This window comes from Bidens hawaiensis, unplaced genomic scaffold (genome assembly GCF_021521415.1).
Source record: "Bidens hawaiensis isolate Kalapana, Puna unplaced genomic scaffold, B.hawaiensis_p1.1 tig00011693_1, whole genome shotgun sequence".
NCBI classification, from domain to species: Eukaryota; Viridiplantae; Streptophyta; class Magnoliopsida; order Asterales; family Asteraceae; genus Bidens; species Bidens hawaiensis.
The window spans coordinates 63,268-80,183 of record NW_027491925.1 but is presented as its reverse complement, the minus strand read 5'-3'; the positions used below and the strand labels follow the sequence as shown (position 1 = coordinate 80,183).

Here is a 16,916-nt window from a genome sequence, read left to right as displayed (position 1 = left end):
CTCGTGAGTTTTAAGTTAAGTAAATCTGTAACTTGTGTATAATCAATTCAAAACTTAGAGTATTCACGTTCAATCATTTATCTTCAAATTCAAAAGTACACTAAAAATTATAACCTTTTTTCCCCTCATTTTAATTAAATAATATTTTTTTATGCATTTATCATTACTATTTCTCCTTTTTTCACTCACAATCACTTTCATAATATATTAAAAAAAATATAAAATTATAACTTTTCAAATATACAGAAAATCACTGTATTTCTTTCTCCTCCATACACAACACCTCAAATCATTTCCTACATTATAAAACTTCACTCACATTTTTTAATAAATTAAATGTAAATGCTCTAACTTGAAAACCCCAAACTCAATGCAAAACAAATTGCTTGAGAAGGGACTCCAACCCAGGGCCCTCCGATGAAAATTTAATGAGGTTACCAATTGGCCTTTGGAGACTTTCGAATATTGTTAATCAAAATAATTATAAGGTAATATAAATATTTATAGAAATGATCAATTATTTATACTAATTTAGTGTTTCTGTTTTACATAAACTAAGAGCTTAAAATCGAACTCTTCTTTACTATTTTAGTCGATCTTTTAATAAATGGTCAGCAACCGATCCCTTACTAGTTCATTGGTTGGAGACAAGTCGAACTAGCTTAAGAAACGGATGACATGATCATTAAATATATTAATTTAAAAAGAAAAAAGAACATTCAAGTACTATCTAAAAGGGTCGAGATACTGTACAATAATGCATTAACATACGATAGGCACGCAAGACGCTCAACGACAAAAAAACAAAGGCAAAACCTAAAACGCTCAACCAAAACCTAAAACGCTCATATTCGGTTTTCGTGACAGTTTAGTAGTTACACGTATAGCGTAATTACCCTATATCATAAAAACCAACCATAGTAATATATACGTTATAGCATTTACATATAGTGTAATTTTATTATGCTACAATTTTACAAGTATTGTAAATATAATAGCGTAATAAACTTACTCTAATCACATTTTGTGTTGTAGAGTAATTATGCTATACACGGGATTACCAATAGCCACAACGCCCAACTTTTCTTCAATTCTTATTGTTCTCACGGAATATCTTGTTTGTATCAGATCCAACTCCTATTTAAGTATTACTGTTTACCTAACTTTCTATACACTTTTGCTACTTTAGTTTTACCTTTGTCTTGTCTTAGTTTTGCTTTATGCATGAGAATTGTATTTCTACTCTTAAAGGGAACACATATCTAACTCGTAGAATAAGTGAAAGGCTTGCTCATGTCACATACTCATTATACCTTACCAATTATCATACGAGTGAATTTTAACAGGCGCATAAGTTTTGCATATGCGCTTGAAATACACGTGTACAAAAAACACACAAAAGACGATTTAACATACAAGACATGGTCATGAGTTCAAGACTAAACTAGTACACGTAGCACAAGTCTTGTTTTCAAACAAATGTGATTCTTCCGATGATATTAAGTTTTATTATTAAAAGGAAGTTGTACAGCTATGCCATAATAGTGTATACTTTCATTATACACATCTTTGTTTTGAACTTTTGATACACAATATTTTCGATACTAGAATGACATATCCAAGATTTTTTCATTCAAATACCGCTTTGAAAATTTTCATCGAACGAGAGACAACATGATCATATTTTCTCGACTCGATGATGCATTAATACAAATCATGTAACAATTATCAGTTAGTTTTGTATCAAAAACATTACAAATACTTCTAACCAGTCTCCATTGTATCAATCAACATAATGTCTTTAGCAGTGTTATGATTCAAAGTCATCTTTACTGCTTGATGCACGATTTGGGGAACAATTAACTTGCTTGATTCTCAAGTAAACTTGTGTTTAACTGCCTTGCATATCAAGCATCTCATCTAAACCCTTCAGTCTCTCGATTCCCTCACTAATCAAGTAACGGATCTTCTGTTTGTCATTGCAGTCTTTGTTTTTCTCCATCTCGTGTCTGATTGTTTGCATAAGTTCACCTGAAAATATTTCAGTTATATATTAATAAAACCATCAAAGTAACTCATATTGTAAGTGTGTTTCGATTAAACCTAACGAGACGGGATGCTTGTGAGCTACTCGAGATCGTTAAAAGCTAGAATCGAGCCGAGCTTAAACGATAAAAATAAGCTTGTTTGATAAACAAGCCCATACCCGAGCTTCACTTATCAAGCTCTAGCTGGATCGCGAAATTATTTGGATAATTTTTATTAATATTAATTGTACTTTTATATATATAGCATTATCATAAAAATAAGCAATTAATATATATTGAATTATATACAAAATTATAATTAAAATGTATACAAATTATAACTATAAAATTATATAAATTAATTGATAAATAATGAATGAGCCGAGTCTTAGTCGAGTCCGACTTTGAAAAATTATGAGCGAGCTGATCTTTAGATAGAGAGCTTGAAATGAGCTACTGTAAATCAAACGAGTCTGAATATGGCTCGGCTCGTTTATAACCCTAACTTCTATACGAAAGAAATTATCTAATTCCCAAGAAAAACATGAAACTATGAAATTGTGAACGGTAAATAAGATTTGGAATACAATGGTGCTTAGACTCTAAACAGAATATAATAACTATTTACTAAGAAACTCGGTTGACTGTCAAAAGTCAAACATGACATCTTCATTTATTTTCAATAAGTGGTGGCTGATTAGTCTTTTATTTTTAAGTCTTTGATGGGATTATCATAGAAACATGTTGACACGGATTATATAATTTTGTGGCATAAAAAGAGTTCACCTTTACTGTGCGCAGGTGCTCTTTTAGCAACTCTTAGAGCTTGCCTATACAGCTTCAGCACCCGAGCACGCAGAATGAATGTCTGCAAATCAAAGGAGACAGCCATATCTGACTCACCCCTGCGGTCCAATAATATTATTCAAACACCAAATGATCAAAATCATCATACCCTATAAAATATCAAAAGCAGTAAGAATATCTATCCAATGTTGAAAATGTAACTGGAAATTTCAATTCATTCATGTGAAAACGGGTCAATTTGGGTTAATAGTTTATTGATAAAACATGCCAAATGATTCAGGTTAAAAATACTTTAGCTGAACAGGTTAGATTTTAAAAGTCACCCAAAGTATGCTCAAGTGTAAACATCCTTCCAAGGTGCTTTAATAAGAAAACTTGCATCAGTTTTCTTAAGAATATGTTTTTCAATTATATTAATATTCACTATTTATTAAACTAAAGAAAAAAGATAAAAGAAGGTGTTGCAGGTCAGACTGACCTGCTGCATCCGAAATCGAAGCACAAGTTTGAATATGGGAAATTTTATCACAGATACGGATGGATGTCCCTTATCTCCTAAAACTTTATATCATGTAGTTTTACGCGTTAACCTTTGCTTAGTTGAACACAACGCTAATCCGAAAGGTCATATGCATGCATACTCATTTTCTTTACTAGATGGAGAGGGTGCTATTACTACCTAATACATTTACTTATGACCCGATTCGGGATCTCTAGTAACGAAACGGGTAAAATTTATCAATCTTGCTAAAATGTCAGAATTGGGGCTTTCATTGAATCAATCCATCCCAGAATTCCTAAATTCTACAAAACTGACTTCCTAAATTGTGGTCTAAACACTCAAGTTGAATATCCATAAAGATGAAAAATTTACATTAAAAAACAACTAAATTGATAACACAACGAACCCTAGTTTTTTTTTTTTTATAATAAGTTAAGTTAAACTGACGATTGAAGAAAGCAGCAATTCATACAGATTCAAATGCTCAAAATTACCTGAAAGAAAATTTGCAGAGCTTTATTCTATTCTTCTTCTAAAGTCGGGTCGGTTCTCTACGAGTATTCATTTTCATTGTCTGGTCGAATTCGGTTTAAATCAAATCAAAACCCCACATCTTGTCGGGTCAAAAAGGATCCGTTTTAATTTTTCGATTGTTAATAGTTAAACAATCCATGTGTTTTTTATAATGAAAAATTCCTAAAATGTCTATATTATTGACTAAGTCAAGACTTTATCTATCTGAGCAAAAACTTTCCAAAATGTTCATTGCATGTACGGTTAGCTCCTCCCTTATATCAAGTCAGACGTCGGTTTCTCTTTTAAAATGATGGTCGGCGGTATAAAAGTGTTGCCGACGTTATAAAAGTATGGCCGACGGTATAAAAGTGTTACCGAAGGTATAAAAGTACGGCCGACGGTATAAAATGGTGGACCATTCCAATAAAATTAATTGAATTAATTTAAGTTTTATTTTGAGTATTATAAAATAAAATCTTATTAAATTTTCTTTTATAACTTTTAGCACATAAGGTTTTCGAATTTACCGTTTTGAACCACTTACTTTTGTTTATGTGTGGGCGTAAATTTTACTCAAAATTGAGCTGTGTCAAATTTAAATCGAACGTTTAGACATAATTTTGACCCGATTCGACTTTGAGTAAAGTTTATGCTGTCATGTAGTTAAAATTAAACGCTTCACAAAGGCATAAAATTTATTAAAATGGTTGTGACGCGTATTCGAATGTTATTAAAATGGTATATAAACATTTATGAAAGACACTAAAAATATAAGATTTATATATAATAATAAACGAAAATACGTCGAAAAGTGGATTAACGGAAGGAATAAATGATTAGTTTGGAAAGAAATATTAAATAACAACAAAATAAAATGAAAAGTATGTATTTGGGTGGTAATATATTAAGTTTTTGCATGCATCTTTTTATACTATCAGCCATACTTTTATACCTTCGACCATACTTTTATACCTTCGCCATACTTTTATTAGTTTACATCGTCGGGCTTACTTTTATACCGCCTGTAACATCCCCAAAATTTTGATCCAAATTTGACAACTTAGAAAAGTTGAGGGATCAAAAAAATAATACCAAGTCTCATGAGAAAATATTAAATAAGGAAATATAAGAAAAATAAGAAAATAAAAATATTTCCTAAGCTAAGTATTCTTACATGAAAGAAAACTCAATCCAACATTGGAAGATGTAAGAAAGTGGAAGCATTCCACTAAGGTATAAATAAGGAAGATGGAATCCATCCCATATGGAAAGTGGTAAAGAAATGGAAACTCTTTATAAGGAAGAGATTTTCCATAGTAATATTCTTTTATGAATATCATGCATCAAGCAGTCCTAGCAGAGAGTGCGTAGCACCCGACGCGCACGAGCTCGCGCTCGGGCGAGGGCGAGGACGATGGCGAAGGGCGTTGGTCGCATGTGGCGCTTAATATATAAAGGGAATTCAAAAGATGATTAAGGAAGCTATGAATGACTTTTCTACAAGTCAAAGTTAACCAAAATCTAACAAAAGAAGTCGAAGTCAATCTGTTCCTTCGAGAAAGGAAGAAACTTATGATAGCTCTACGGCTGATAATCATTTAAAGAATAAGAAACGAAAGAAACAAAAGAAACTCAAAGTTAGTGGATGTTCGTTCAAAAACTTCAAGTATTATGGACCAAAGGAGTTTCACGGAGACAAAGGAGTCATCACAACCGTGAGGTGGCTTGAGGAGATGGAAACAATAGTGATAACAAGTAAGTGTACTGATAAAAAGAAGATTCAGTATACCGCCTTAATGTTTAAAGGAGAGGCGCATGAGTGGTGGAATGCTCTGTTAATGAGCAAAGGGAGAGAAGTGACGTATAACTTAAGTTGGGAAACATTCAAAGGTTTAATATTAAAGAAATTTTGCCCAACTCATAAAACAGATAGAATTCAAACGGAGTTATGGAATCACAAGGTTGTTGGCACGAATCTTAGGGAATATAACACTAAATTCCTAGAATATTGCCGACTGGTTCCACATTTAGTAACTCCGGAATATAACAAAGTAACTCGATACATATATGGACTACCAAGAGAAATAAGAGATATGGTACGATCCAATATGCCAGAAACAGTTGATTCGGCTATGGAATTGGCCGGATACTTAATCAACAGTATGATAAGGAATCAAGAAGAAGAAAAGATAAAAGATAAAGAGACAAAGAAACCAAAAGATTCCGAGAAGATAGGAAAAGAAGAAAGTACTCCCAAGTCAGCTTGTAAGACTTGTGGAAGAAAACATACTGGAAAGTGTCGACTAGAAAATTCAAACAATTGTGCATACTGCAAGAGCGCAGGACACACAATAGATGAATGTCGTAAGAAGCTAGGAGTATGTTTTACATGTGGAGAAACGGGTCACTTCAAGACTGAATGCCTGAAAAGAAAAGCTAGTCAAGATTAATGACAAGATCACATCAAGGAAATGTCAAGATAGATTAGCTAACTTTTGTATATTAATTGTAACTCATTCTTAAACGAGAAGTTTTGTAATCAAAGAAGGGTATTTAATTCCCTAAATTATAAATGAAATATTAGCATACAGATCGTGTTAATACACAAGAATGCTTATATTCGTTACTTCTAAAAGAACAATCAAGAAAGTTCACATATTGAAAAGTTCATATGAACTTATAACAAAGAAAACGTTGAGAAAATTATCATCTAGGAGGATGATATATCAAACGTTAGAAAATATATATATGCAAGGACAATATATTATCGAAAGGAACTCATACAATAATATCTACCTAGTAAGGTTGATCAAAAAGTTAAAGAAAAAGAGCTCGAATAATTTTACTCTCATAGCGCATGAAATTAAGTCAAAGGGTACTATAGAGAACGTCATTGATCAAGATCAAGGATAGAATAGATTCGGTAGACTGAATCTAACAACAACAATATAGTGGAATAGATTCGACAGACTGAATCAAAATAACAATGTATTTAACATCAGTAAATGTTTAGAATATATAATGGTAAAGTAAATAGTTAAACACAACTGATCACTTTGTTTATCAATTTACAATTACTAATGATATTCTGAACCATTGACTGGCTACATCATTCAAGGATGTAAGTTAGCAATAAAATAAAGACCCTAGTTAGTCTGCATACAACAAGAACCAGATTAGAAACAACATTTGAAAGGTAAGAACTGTTCACACTTCAAACAACGAATCTCGAGGATGAGATTCATTTCAAGGTGGGGAGGATGTAACATCCCCAAAATTTTGATTCAAATTTGAAAACTTAGGAAAGTTGAGGGATCAAAAAAATAATACCAAGTCAAATCATGAGAAAATATTAAATAAGGAAATATAAGAAAAATAAGGAAATAAAAATATTTCCTAAGTTAAGTATTCTTACATGAAAGAAAACTCCATCCCACATTAGAAGATGTAAGAAAGTGGAAGCAAACCACTGAGGTATAAATAAGGAAGATGGAATCCATCCCACATGGAAAGTGGTAAAGAAATGAAAGCTCTTTATAAGGAAGAGATTTCCCATAGTAATATTCTTTTATGAATATCATGCATCAAGCAATCCTAGCGGAGGGTGCGTAGCACCCGACGCGCACGCGCTCGCGCTGAGGGCGAGGGCGAGGGCGATGGCGAAGGGCGTTGGCGCAATGTGACGCTTTGATGGAACACTTCGCACGCTAGCATCGCCGCAAGCCGCCTTAGTATTTTTGGATAACGAGAATTAGACCAGAAATGACAAGCTACGAAAGATGAAGGAGAAAACGAATAATAATCTTCAGGGACCCATCGCACTACACAATGAGTCCAAGATGACGGCCATCGCGTAACGCGATGGGCCGTGATGATGCATCAGATACGTGTCACACTCTGGTGACACGTGGCAGCAGGTCAGACCCGTGGCAGAATGTGTCAGGCCACGTGGCGACACGTGGCCTAATCTGATGAAAGGAGGCATCGCGCTACGCGATGGCCATAGGGAAGACTCCATCGCGTACCGTGATGGAGTGCGAAATCACCTATAAAAGGGGAGGCCACGGGTTCATTCTCACACACACCCACAACCACTCTCTCTCTAGAAAATTACTCTCTCTACCTCGGTTTGCGTGCCAAACACCGTTTTGCATGCCACCGACCCGATAATATCACCTCGTAATCCGTGCAAAAACCCGTTGTTTCCTCGAAGTGCGTGCCACTCAAGAAACCCGAAATTTCGTCTCGAAGTACGTGCACGACCCGGAGACACCCGAACGTTGTCTCGATTTGCGTGCCAAGAAGGGTTGATCAAGAACGCCTCGATAAACGTGCATATAGAGTAGAAGTGCTGCCCATATAAACTTAGGAATATCTAAACTCCAAATACCCATGCGAGGTAAGGAGTTATGCCTAAGTTATTATTTTATTATTATTAGTGGCTTAGACCATAGTCGGAGTTATAGCCGAACCTTGATTTATGATTAAGAATAATATAACTTTTCTTAAGCAAAGGTTATAGCTAAAATAGTATTTCTTTATTGTTAAGAAATATAATATTCAAAGAGTATAGTTGATTAATGTTTCTTCTTGAAGAAGAACCTCAGTATAGAGGTTTCTTCCTGAAGAAGAAACGTAGCCTATAATTGGTAAATAAAGAAAGGGACTAAAGGTCCAAATGTTTTGAATAAACATATGTTTTTATCAAGGTTAACGCTATACAAAAACGGACTAAAGGTCTGAAGCTAGATCGCTGATCTAGTTATTTATACAAAATGTTATTCTCGTACTATAGGTCCGAGGTAACAAAACAAGAAGAAGAAACAGAAAACAGGAATCAGTATCAGAAACTGATTATAAACAGAAAAGGTGAATACGACCCAAACCTTTTATAATGAGTCTGAATGTTTAAAAACTTTGAGTACAATAATAAGAAACGGACACTCTGATTAAGAGTATACATGTGTCTGGATCCAAACATACATGGTGACTCGGCATTTCCCCGAGGCCATGCATATCATCAACATGCCTCTGAAGGTCTACGGGACTGTTCAGAGAAATGATATTGTGTATATAATTAATTGTACATGGTACTTAGGGTAATTTGATCCCAATTGAGTTGGGTGCCTAATGAGTAGTCACAAAGATATTATTGTTGGTTTCACAAAGGTATTGAAAAGAAATTTTAGAGTCAGCGTTATTCACCAGCTTTGTGCTGACGTATTTTCCCTCATGTTACAGGGAAACAAGAAATGTTAAAATATACAAACAAGGAGGAATAGAAGATTGGAGTTATAGTCATTAGATGCTATCTGGTGGCTCAGATATTTTATTTAAAAATATTATAAATTATGTTTTCTAAAAGAAATGTATTGTAAACAATGAACGGGTATTTAAACCCGACTTTTTAATAACTTTTCAAAGTAATAATATTTTATTTAAAGACTTCCGCTGAAATAAAACCCGCAACTCTGATTTATTTACAAAACATGTACCAACTATTGGTCACACCCCTAGGCCCTAAAGTGGGGTGTGACACCGCCGGTCATTATTTTGAAAGGGAACACCAATGTCTGACTTGATTTAAGGGACAGACCAACCGTATATACAAATTACATTTTGGAAAGTTTTTGGTTAAATAGACAAAGTATTGACTTAAGTTGGTAATATCGACATTTTAGGAATTTTCCCTTTTAATAATCGTAGTGGGCCCGGTTAAGACAACATAGTCTATCCATAGTGAGTCATTGGGGCTCTCTGAAGTTTGGTAACCATAATCGATGAACACATAAAATCTTTTAGATCATAAACTCGATCCCTGTAATTTTCATTATCTCAAAAAATTACAATACTAAAAACTCTTAATGATATAACCCACAAGCTCTGATATATATATACTAATTCTAACATGAAAACCTAATTAGACTAGAGTACAATAACCATAATCATAGTCAAATACTAATTAGTAACAACAATTTTAAAATAATTAATAAATAAATTTCTTGTTGTCCAAGTCATTGGCTCCAAGGGCGGAACTGGGTAATCGGGTACGGGTTCACGAGAACTCATTGAGTTTCGGATTTTATATAAAACACTTATATAAAATATGAAAGTAAACCAACATATAAATTATGAGTGAACCTATAAGCAAAGTTAAACCATGGTCTAATAGTAAACACCTTGATTTGTCACTGTGAGAACCTGGGTCTAATTCCCACTTCTAACAGTTTCTTTTATTTTTTTTATGACTGATTACTTAATCATTGGTGTGTGTTTCTTGCTTTTTATGCTTGGCCCAAGTTCAAAAGTTGTGGCATTCATTCGATTAGCTAAATTATGTTTACTTTGCACAAAATTATGTAACTCATTTCGACTAAAATCAACACAATTTGAATAATTGCTATATGTAGCAACTGGTACTTATATGAATGCAATTGTATGAGTCGTCTTATTGCTATGCATTACATGTCATAAGATAAGAAAGTGATATATGCTAACCTTTCTAAAAGAAGTTTTGGTAATTATTTTGAAGAAACAAAGATAACCTTAGTAAAATCTCAATCTTGATACATTGAATGACCCGAACCATCTAACCAAATCCGAACCATTGAAAACTATTCAAAAAATGCTTTTAAACACTGTTTGTAACATTCATATTTTTATTTTATCGAAACCAATTTATAACAAAAACTATTTTATTGTCTTTGTTTTTTAATTGCTTTATTATTGTTAATTTTATGGGTTTCTTCAAGTTGTTTTCTTATATAAGAGCGTTTAAAAATTGGTTCGGGTTGCCATAGATACTGGTAAGGTACGATACTTGAACCCATAAAGTGTACGATATCAAAAAAGTATTTTCAATAAAACCTTTTTCAACAAAACTTATACCAAAATGTCGGAAAAAAATATTAAACACAATGGGAAAACCATAAAAACAAATATCGGCACCGCCTCTAGTAATACTGATAGTGGTACCGATGTTCAGTCAAAATTGGTTCAGTTCGGTTCGTCATGGTACCTGTAAATTACTGACACTCGTGTAGATTATGACATATAAAAACAATACTCTAGTTTAAATAAAAAATTTATTCAACAAAATTTAAAATTTGTTTTTTTAAGTTTGCGATACATTACTTATAACAAAAGAATGAAAACGAAATTTTAAAAGCAACAAAATAATATATAGGGGTGAGTTATTGTACAATAATGACTTATTGTACATTACGTACGCGACAATCATGATCATCGATTTCAATTTCATGCGGTGGCAGTTTGGTAAATAACCCAAACAGTAGTTCGCGATCGAATTCATCGATTTAAAATCGATTCCGATCCAAATTCAGAACTCCTTAATCTATCTCATTCAATTTCTAAAACTCTAATAACAACTTACAGTTCTCAGAAGTTAAAAACCAAAATTGAAATAGAACGTCACTGAACATAAAAAATCTTCAAAATTGATTAAAAATTGATGATTTAATCAATCGAATTGATGTGTAAGAGGCTTTAGAATCATCAATAGATCATGGATTTGCAGAAATAACGCACTCAATCGAGCTCTGATTAGGGTTCAAAATAATATGTTTAAACGTTCTGAAACAAAACTGAAGACCTATAAATGTTAGAGCATTCACATTCAATTCCTATCTCACAATCCAAAATAACACTAAAAATCACTACATTATCTTTATCATTTCAATTAAATAATACTTTTTATAACTTTATAATTATCATTTATCTTTCCCTCAGTCACTTCAAAATATATCAAAAAAATTATATGGTGTGAACAGTAACTTTTCAAATATACAGAAAAATCAGTGCATCACAACACTCTAAATCACTCACTACATTTTAAAAATTTTACTCACATTTTTTTATGTATTAAATGTGAATGCTCTTAGTGGCGCCGGTATGATAACTAATGTCCATAAATGTCGAATTCTTAAATTGGCTATAAGTGTCGCAAGTATGATAACAACTTGAATCGATTGTGGGAAATGTCGATTTAGAACTAGTAACCGATTGCTAGAAAGAGTATTGGTATGTGGCATAAAGTATTGTGCTTAATGGTTAGGTCGACTCCATGGAAGAATAATTGGGATTGCCAGAGCCTTGGGAAATTTGATAAGTATGGAGCCATAGATCCACGAAACCCAGGAATGAGTGGTCGTTGCGTGTTGAGATCAACCTTTTGTGAGCATCTCTTTAGCGAATACCAAAGTGAAGCGTATATTCGATGTGTTGCATGGGATGTGTAGCTAATGCACGAAGATAATGATATGTATGGTTTCTTGGTAGGAGAATGTGACGTGCCAAGTGTTTGTTGATCATAGGTGTTTGTTTTGTGCTCGTACATTTGGGTGTATTAGCCAATCATTTTCATCTAGAACAACCCTAGTAATTTATGAAGTGCAAGTGTCGTGATGATGTTCTTGCGCATATGTTGAAACTATTGATCCTTATTACAAGCGGGATGAGACAAGTGACAACTGGCTTCTAAGTAACCAAGGGTGCCATACAAGACCTCAAAAAGACAACCTCGTGACATCCAAGTTGAGTAAAGTTGGTTTACGTAAATGAATAATATATATTATAAAGTAAAAGTTGCCATAAAAAAACAACAAAATGTACAAGCATCTTTAGCAGGTTTTTTTTAACACTCATATTGAGACCCTTAAATATTTAACCGTATATTTCTCTCCACTTTTAGCCCTGCTTGCGGTGCGCACATATGATGTATATATGTGTGAACCCTCGGGTGGGCAAAAGTGAAATTGCACTAATTTTGACGTTATTTTACTAATCTCGTGAAAATAACGTTAAAAGTGACGGACGGTTAATCAGGCATCATGTAGTGGCGTTGATAGCTGAAAGATAAGGGTACATGCACCGATCAGCCGGTGTCCCGATGATTGAGTGCTATGTGCCTTATGTCCAAGGCTTGATGCAAAACTACTATCGAGCCGGGGGTCTCACCGGAAACAGCCTCTCCATCCCTATGGGGTAGAGGTAAGGCTGCCTACATCTTACCCTCCTCAGACCCTACCATAGCTTTGCTATTGGTGGGATATACTGAGTACGATGATAATGATGATGATATTTCTCTCCACTTTGGTTAAACTAGTTATCTAAACCCTAGACTTTCACAAGTTTTTAGTTCTTACTGTACGACTTGGCATATGTTATACAGTATAACTTATACTCATATGGTTTCTCTTTTTTGTTTTTCCATACTTCTAAATTATGATATTATTAAATTCTAAATATATTATCGCAACACACTTATTTTTATCTATGTTTCGATGTAGTTCAAAACAGAGTCGCGAGTGATAACAGAGTTGCAAGTGATGACATACAATAATTACAAGTCATTGAATCATAGACAAACAAATTATCAAAGTTATTTGTATTTCCTTGTTTATGTGGGGTTTTTACGGTTATTCTTTTCTACATAGTTTTTTACTTGATCAAAATTTTGTTATTTCATACTGGTTAACTATTACTTCAGAAAGTAAGATAATAAACCAATCGAACATTTTTGTTGAAAGCATGAATATAACTAAACCAAAAATCGAGCAACCAATTAACCAAAGGTCATCAAACGAGAAACCAAAAAACTAAAAACTAAAAATCGGCGAAAATACTAAAAACAAGAAAAACTAAAAATCGATCGGTTTCCTCAAATCTAAACGCAAAATCAACCGAATTTAAACACAAAATCGCATACGTTCCGAGATACTAAAACTCTTGTATTTCTTTCAATCAGGAGGCAAAGAAAACCCTCAAATCAACTTAAATTAAAATTAAAAAACCATGAACAAACAAAACATGCCTATAACACAACAAACACTTCTACACCTACAACCCACAACCACATCATCAAGCTGACTTCTTCTTCACGACGCCTTCAAGAACCCCGTTGTCCAATGCCTGCTCCAACGTTGCTGGGTCCACATGCGCGCCTAACTTGAAGGAAACCGTCAAGTCTCCTGGTGGACAGAGGTTCTGGGTGTGCATCTCGAAAACCATATTGTGGGAGTGAACCGTCTTCCCACCAGTGCTCGATGCTCCCTCGATTTCAACCGTTCCATCTTCCAGAACAGCACACTTAAACTCTGCAAATTAAATAATGTAAATACAAACAAATTATTAAGGCTGTTTATAAACCATTGAAACCGACCAAAACATAAGTGAACATGTTGAATTAAAAGGGTTGTGTTCGGTTGACATGTTTAATTAAAAACGGATCGTGTTTGGGTTGACCTGTATCTCACCCCTTTAATTTACAGCCCATCAACTCGATTAAAACGTTTACAACTACATCATTAACCGTTAACCCACTTGACACGTTTTTAAATGGTTAAACGATCTGTGTTCGGGTTGTGACCTGTTTAATTAAAAGGGTCATGTTCAGGTTGACTTGTTTTTCCCATTTAGATAAACACGTCAACCCACTAACCCATTTATGACCCATCTAACCTATTTTTTATAACCCACCAGCCTGATTAACATGTTTAGATAAATGGGTCGTCAAACAGGCCACGTTCAGGTTACACGGCTTTAACTGTGCACAGGTTAGGGTTGATGCTTTTCACACAAATATAAACATGGGTCTTGTTCCAAGTCAAGTGAAGGTACTTACTCTCATTTTTCTCTACACCCGGTAAAGCAACACGGAAGAAGAATCCGTCATCATTATCGTACACATCATACGCCCCAACAAGTGGTTTGAGTAGATCACCGGCGGCGGCGCCTTCAACCGCTAATCCTTTTCTACTGATGGATAGTATCTGGTTTACATCATCCATGGTAGTGGAATCATCCAGAAAAACCATTGTTGGATGATTCAGTGGTTGATTCTGTTCTGCAGAATCAAAAGGCGGACCCGTGTACGGGACCGAGTTTAACGGGGCCACGGCGATCGGAGCTTGGTCGGCCCAGTCCATGTTCGACCTGAAATTCACAACCCATTCACTTATTATGTTTAAAACAATTACATTATAGAAACCTTATCTTGCACACATACATACATAATTACATATATACAAAGAATAAAAACAAATATAAAATATCATAAAAAAACATAATTATTGCTTTTGAGCTCAAATGATTAGACAAGCGAGATACCGAGGGATGAGTCTACTGAGTCGTAATGAAGATAAAAAAAACACTATGTAAACAGGAGGTCTTTAAAGAATTTACAAAACAAAAGCAAAACAAGATTTCAAAAGATTTATTTAATAAAATTTTCGTATCGCATGAAAGAGCAAGTAAAATATGTCAACTACAAGATTTCATCTAACATACAGATTCATAATATAAAGACAAATTTAGACAACAACTATAAAGTCCTACAAGAATCACAAGATTGGACAAAATAAAGGAACAAAAAACTTGACATTTAAATCGACTGCATACTGCTAGAGAAAAAGTTTAACAGTCACAATGAAAGAAAAGCAAACTATCTTCAAGATGCAAAAGTATACATAATAGTTGGCAAATAAACAAATTGAGAAAACTGCATTAAATCCAATTTAAATTCACAATGAATAAAATATGAATCATCTCACAACACAGCTAAGATTTCTAACACTATCCACCTGTATACCATAAAAAATTAAGCTTTGAACTGAGATTTTAAAAAAGGGGACAGTGTAACCACTTTTCTTCTCCGATCTCAACGGTATAAGTGGACTTTACAACCTTTGTAAATTCAAATCTTGTTAAAAAGAACATACAATAGGTCCACCGAATACCCCTTATCGAAAAATGAAAACTAGGAGTACAATGAGCATAATTATAAAGAAAACTTTTATCAAATCAAGTCTCTTGATTATGTAAAAGATAATTAGAATAAACCCTAACTAATATATTCTTGCTAATACCACAACACCAATTAAAAATCAGACAAATCACAAAAGTACGATAAAAAGCCCCAATTTTTAAATTTTATTTTGAGTTTAATTTTTAAAAATGAAAGACTTTGAGACTGTACAACAGAGTGAAGAGAACCTACTCATTCAAACTTGACCAAAAAAAGATTGGTCAAGCTAAAAAGGAGAAACATTCATAGGACACAAATTCCATTTATAAAAAATTAAAAAAACTTCCACACTTTATAACTTATAACAAATACACACACATAAAAAAACATGAACTTTTTATAGATAAATTCATAATCTTGAAAACAATTTCGAAGCCCTAAATCATCATCAAGAAAATCAACACTATAAAGATCAAATTTACTAAAAAAATGGGATAAATTCAAACATTTACTGAAAATAAAACAGTAAAATAGAAAAGGGTCAAAGTACAAATCGCTAAATGTAGCTACAAAACATCAACAAATTTTAACAACAAATCGATTCTATGCCATATAAGAAATTAGGGTTTTGTAGAAAACCCCATAAAAACACAAAATTGAAAGAAAGCATGAATCTTGAAGATGGGTTTAAGAGCATACGCGTTGGGAGAAGCCATTGGAGTTGAAAAGCTGAAGAATTTGGAGAAAGAAGAAGTGGGTTATTGAGTAATAAGCTGCAGTGATGCTTTAGCACAGGTGGGTTGCTTTGTGTGTTGAGGTTCTTGTTATATAGAGTAAGGGTTTGACTTGATATCAAAAATATTTAAGAGTAAAAGTTTGTCATTTTGGTACGACAAATAATGCGAATTTAATTCAAAAAGTTTATATTTTACATATGGACCCTTCACATTTTTCAGTTCTTGCCAATTACATCCAAATCACTAACCCTGTTAAATTTAATCGTTAAGTCAGGGGTATACATGTCTTTTTACTATTTGTTTATTATAATACTTATTTCAGTGAACTGCGATTTTCGTCCCTCTGGTTTGTCCAAATCTTCAGTTTTAGTCTAGTAGTTTCAAATTTGCAATTTTCTTTCCTATGGTTTCATTTCACTTGCAATTAAACTCAATTCCCTAATCTCGTTAAGTCTGGTCGTTGAACCCATCAGTGTGCCCTTCACGTGATGAGCGGTTTTGTTTCTTATTTTCTCATTTTTTTCCCCAAATACACCCATCCCCTCACGTGAGGGAGCTTGCGA

At 33.6% G+C, this 16,916-nt stretch overlaps 2 protein-coding genes across 3 annotated transcripts; both read right to left on the bottom strand.

Annotated features, from left to right (window-relative positions):
* Nucleotides 1–1,829: 1,829 nt before the first annotated feature.
* Nucleotides 1,830–3,859, bottom strand: LOC143538790 (uncharacterized). Of its 2 annotated transcripts, none has more exons than XM_077032261.1 (3): nucleotides 3,831–3,859; nucleotides 2,814–2,932; nucleotides 1,830–2,031 (listed from the first exon to the last, which is right to left on the bottom strand). In XM_077032261.1, exons 2-3 carry the CDS (start codon nucleotides 2,917–2,919, stop codon nucleotides 1,892–1,894), a joined length of 246 nt encoding a protein of 81 aa, XP_076888376.1. In that variant the 5' UTR covers nucleotides 2,920–2,932; nucleotides 3,831–3,859; the 3' UTR covers nucleotides 1,830–1,891. The 2 variants fall into 2 exon arrangements, with proteins under 2 accessions (XP_076888376.1, XP_076888377.1); XM_077032262.1 differs by lacking the exon at nucleotides 3,831–3,859 and adding an exon at nucleotides 3,158–3,248.
* Nucleotides 3,860–13,634: 9,775 nt separating this feature from the next.
* On the bottom strand, nucleotides 13,635–16,431 carry LOC143538789 (alpha-crystallin domain-containing protein 22.3-like). Its single transcript, XM_077032260.1, has 3 exons — nucleotides 16,316–16,431; nucleotides 14,495–14,805; nucleotides 13,635–13,967 (listed from the first exon to the last, which is right to left on the bottom strand). The coding sequence occupies exons 1-3, from the start codon at nucleotides 16,330–16,332 to the stop codon at nucleotides 13,732–13,734; spliced, it is 564 nt and encodes a 187-aa protein (XP_076888375.1). The 5' UTR covers nucleotides 16,333–16,431; the 3' UTR covers nucleotides 13,635–13,731.
* Between the last annotated feature and the right edge of the window lie 485 nt (nucleotides 16,432–16,916).

Coding starts and splice junctions, on each gene's coding strand:
- LOC143538789 (XM_077032260.1), bottom strand. Junction 13,968..14,494: donor GGGTGTAGAGAAAAATGAGA/GTAAGTACCTTC, acceptor TTTAATTTGCAG/AGTTTAAGTGTGCTGTTCTG.
- LOC143538790 (XM_077032261.1), bottom strand. CDS start 2,919: ATGGCTGTCTCCTTTGATTTGCAGACATTCATTCTGCGTGCTCGGGTG. Junction 2,032..2,813: donor AGCACCTGCGCACAGTAAAG/GTGAACTCTTTT, acceptor AAATATTTTCAG/GTGAACTTATGCAAACAATC.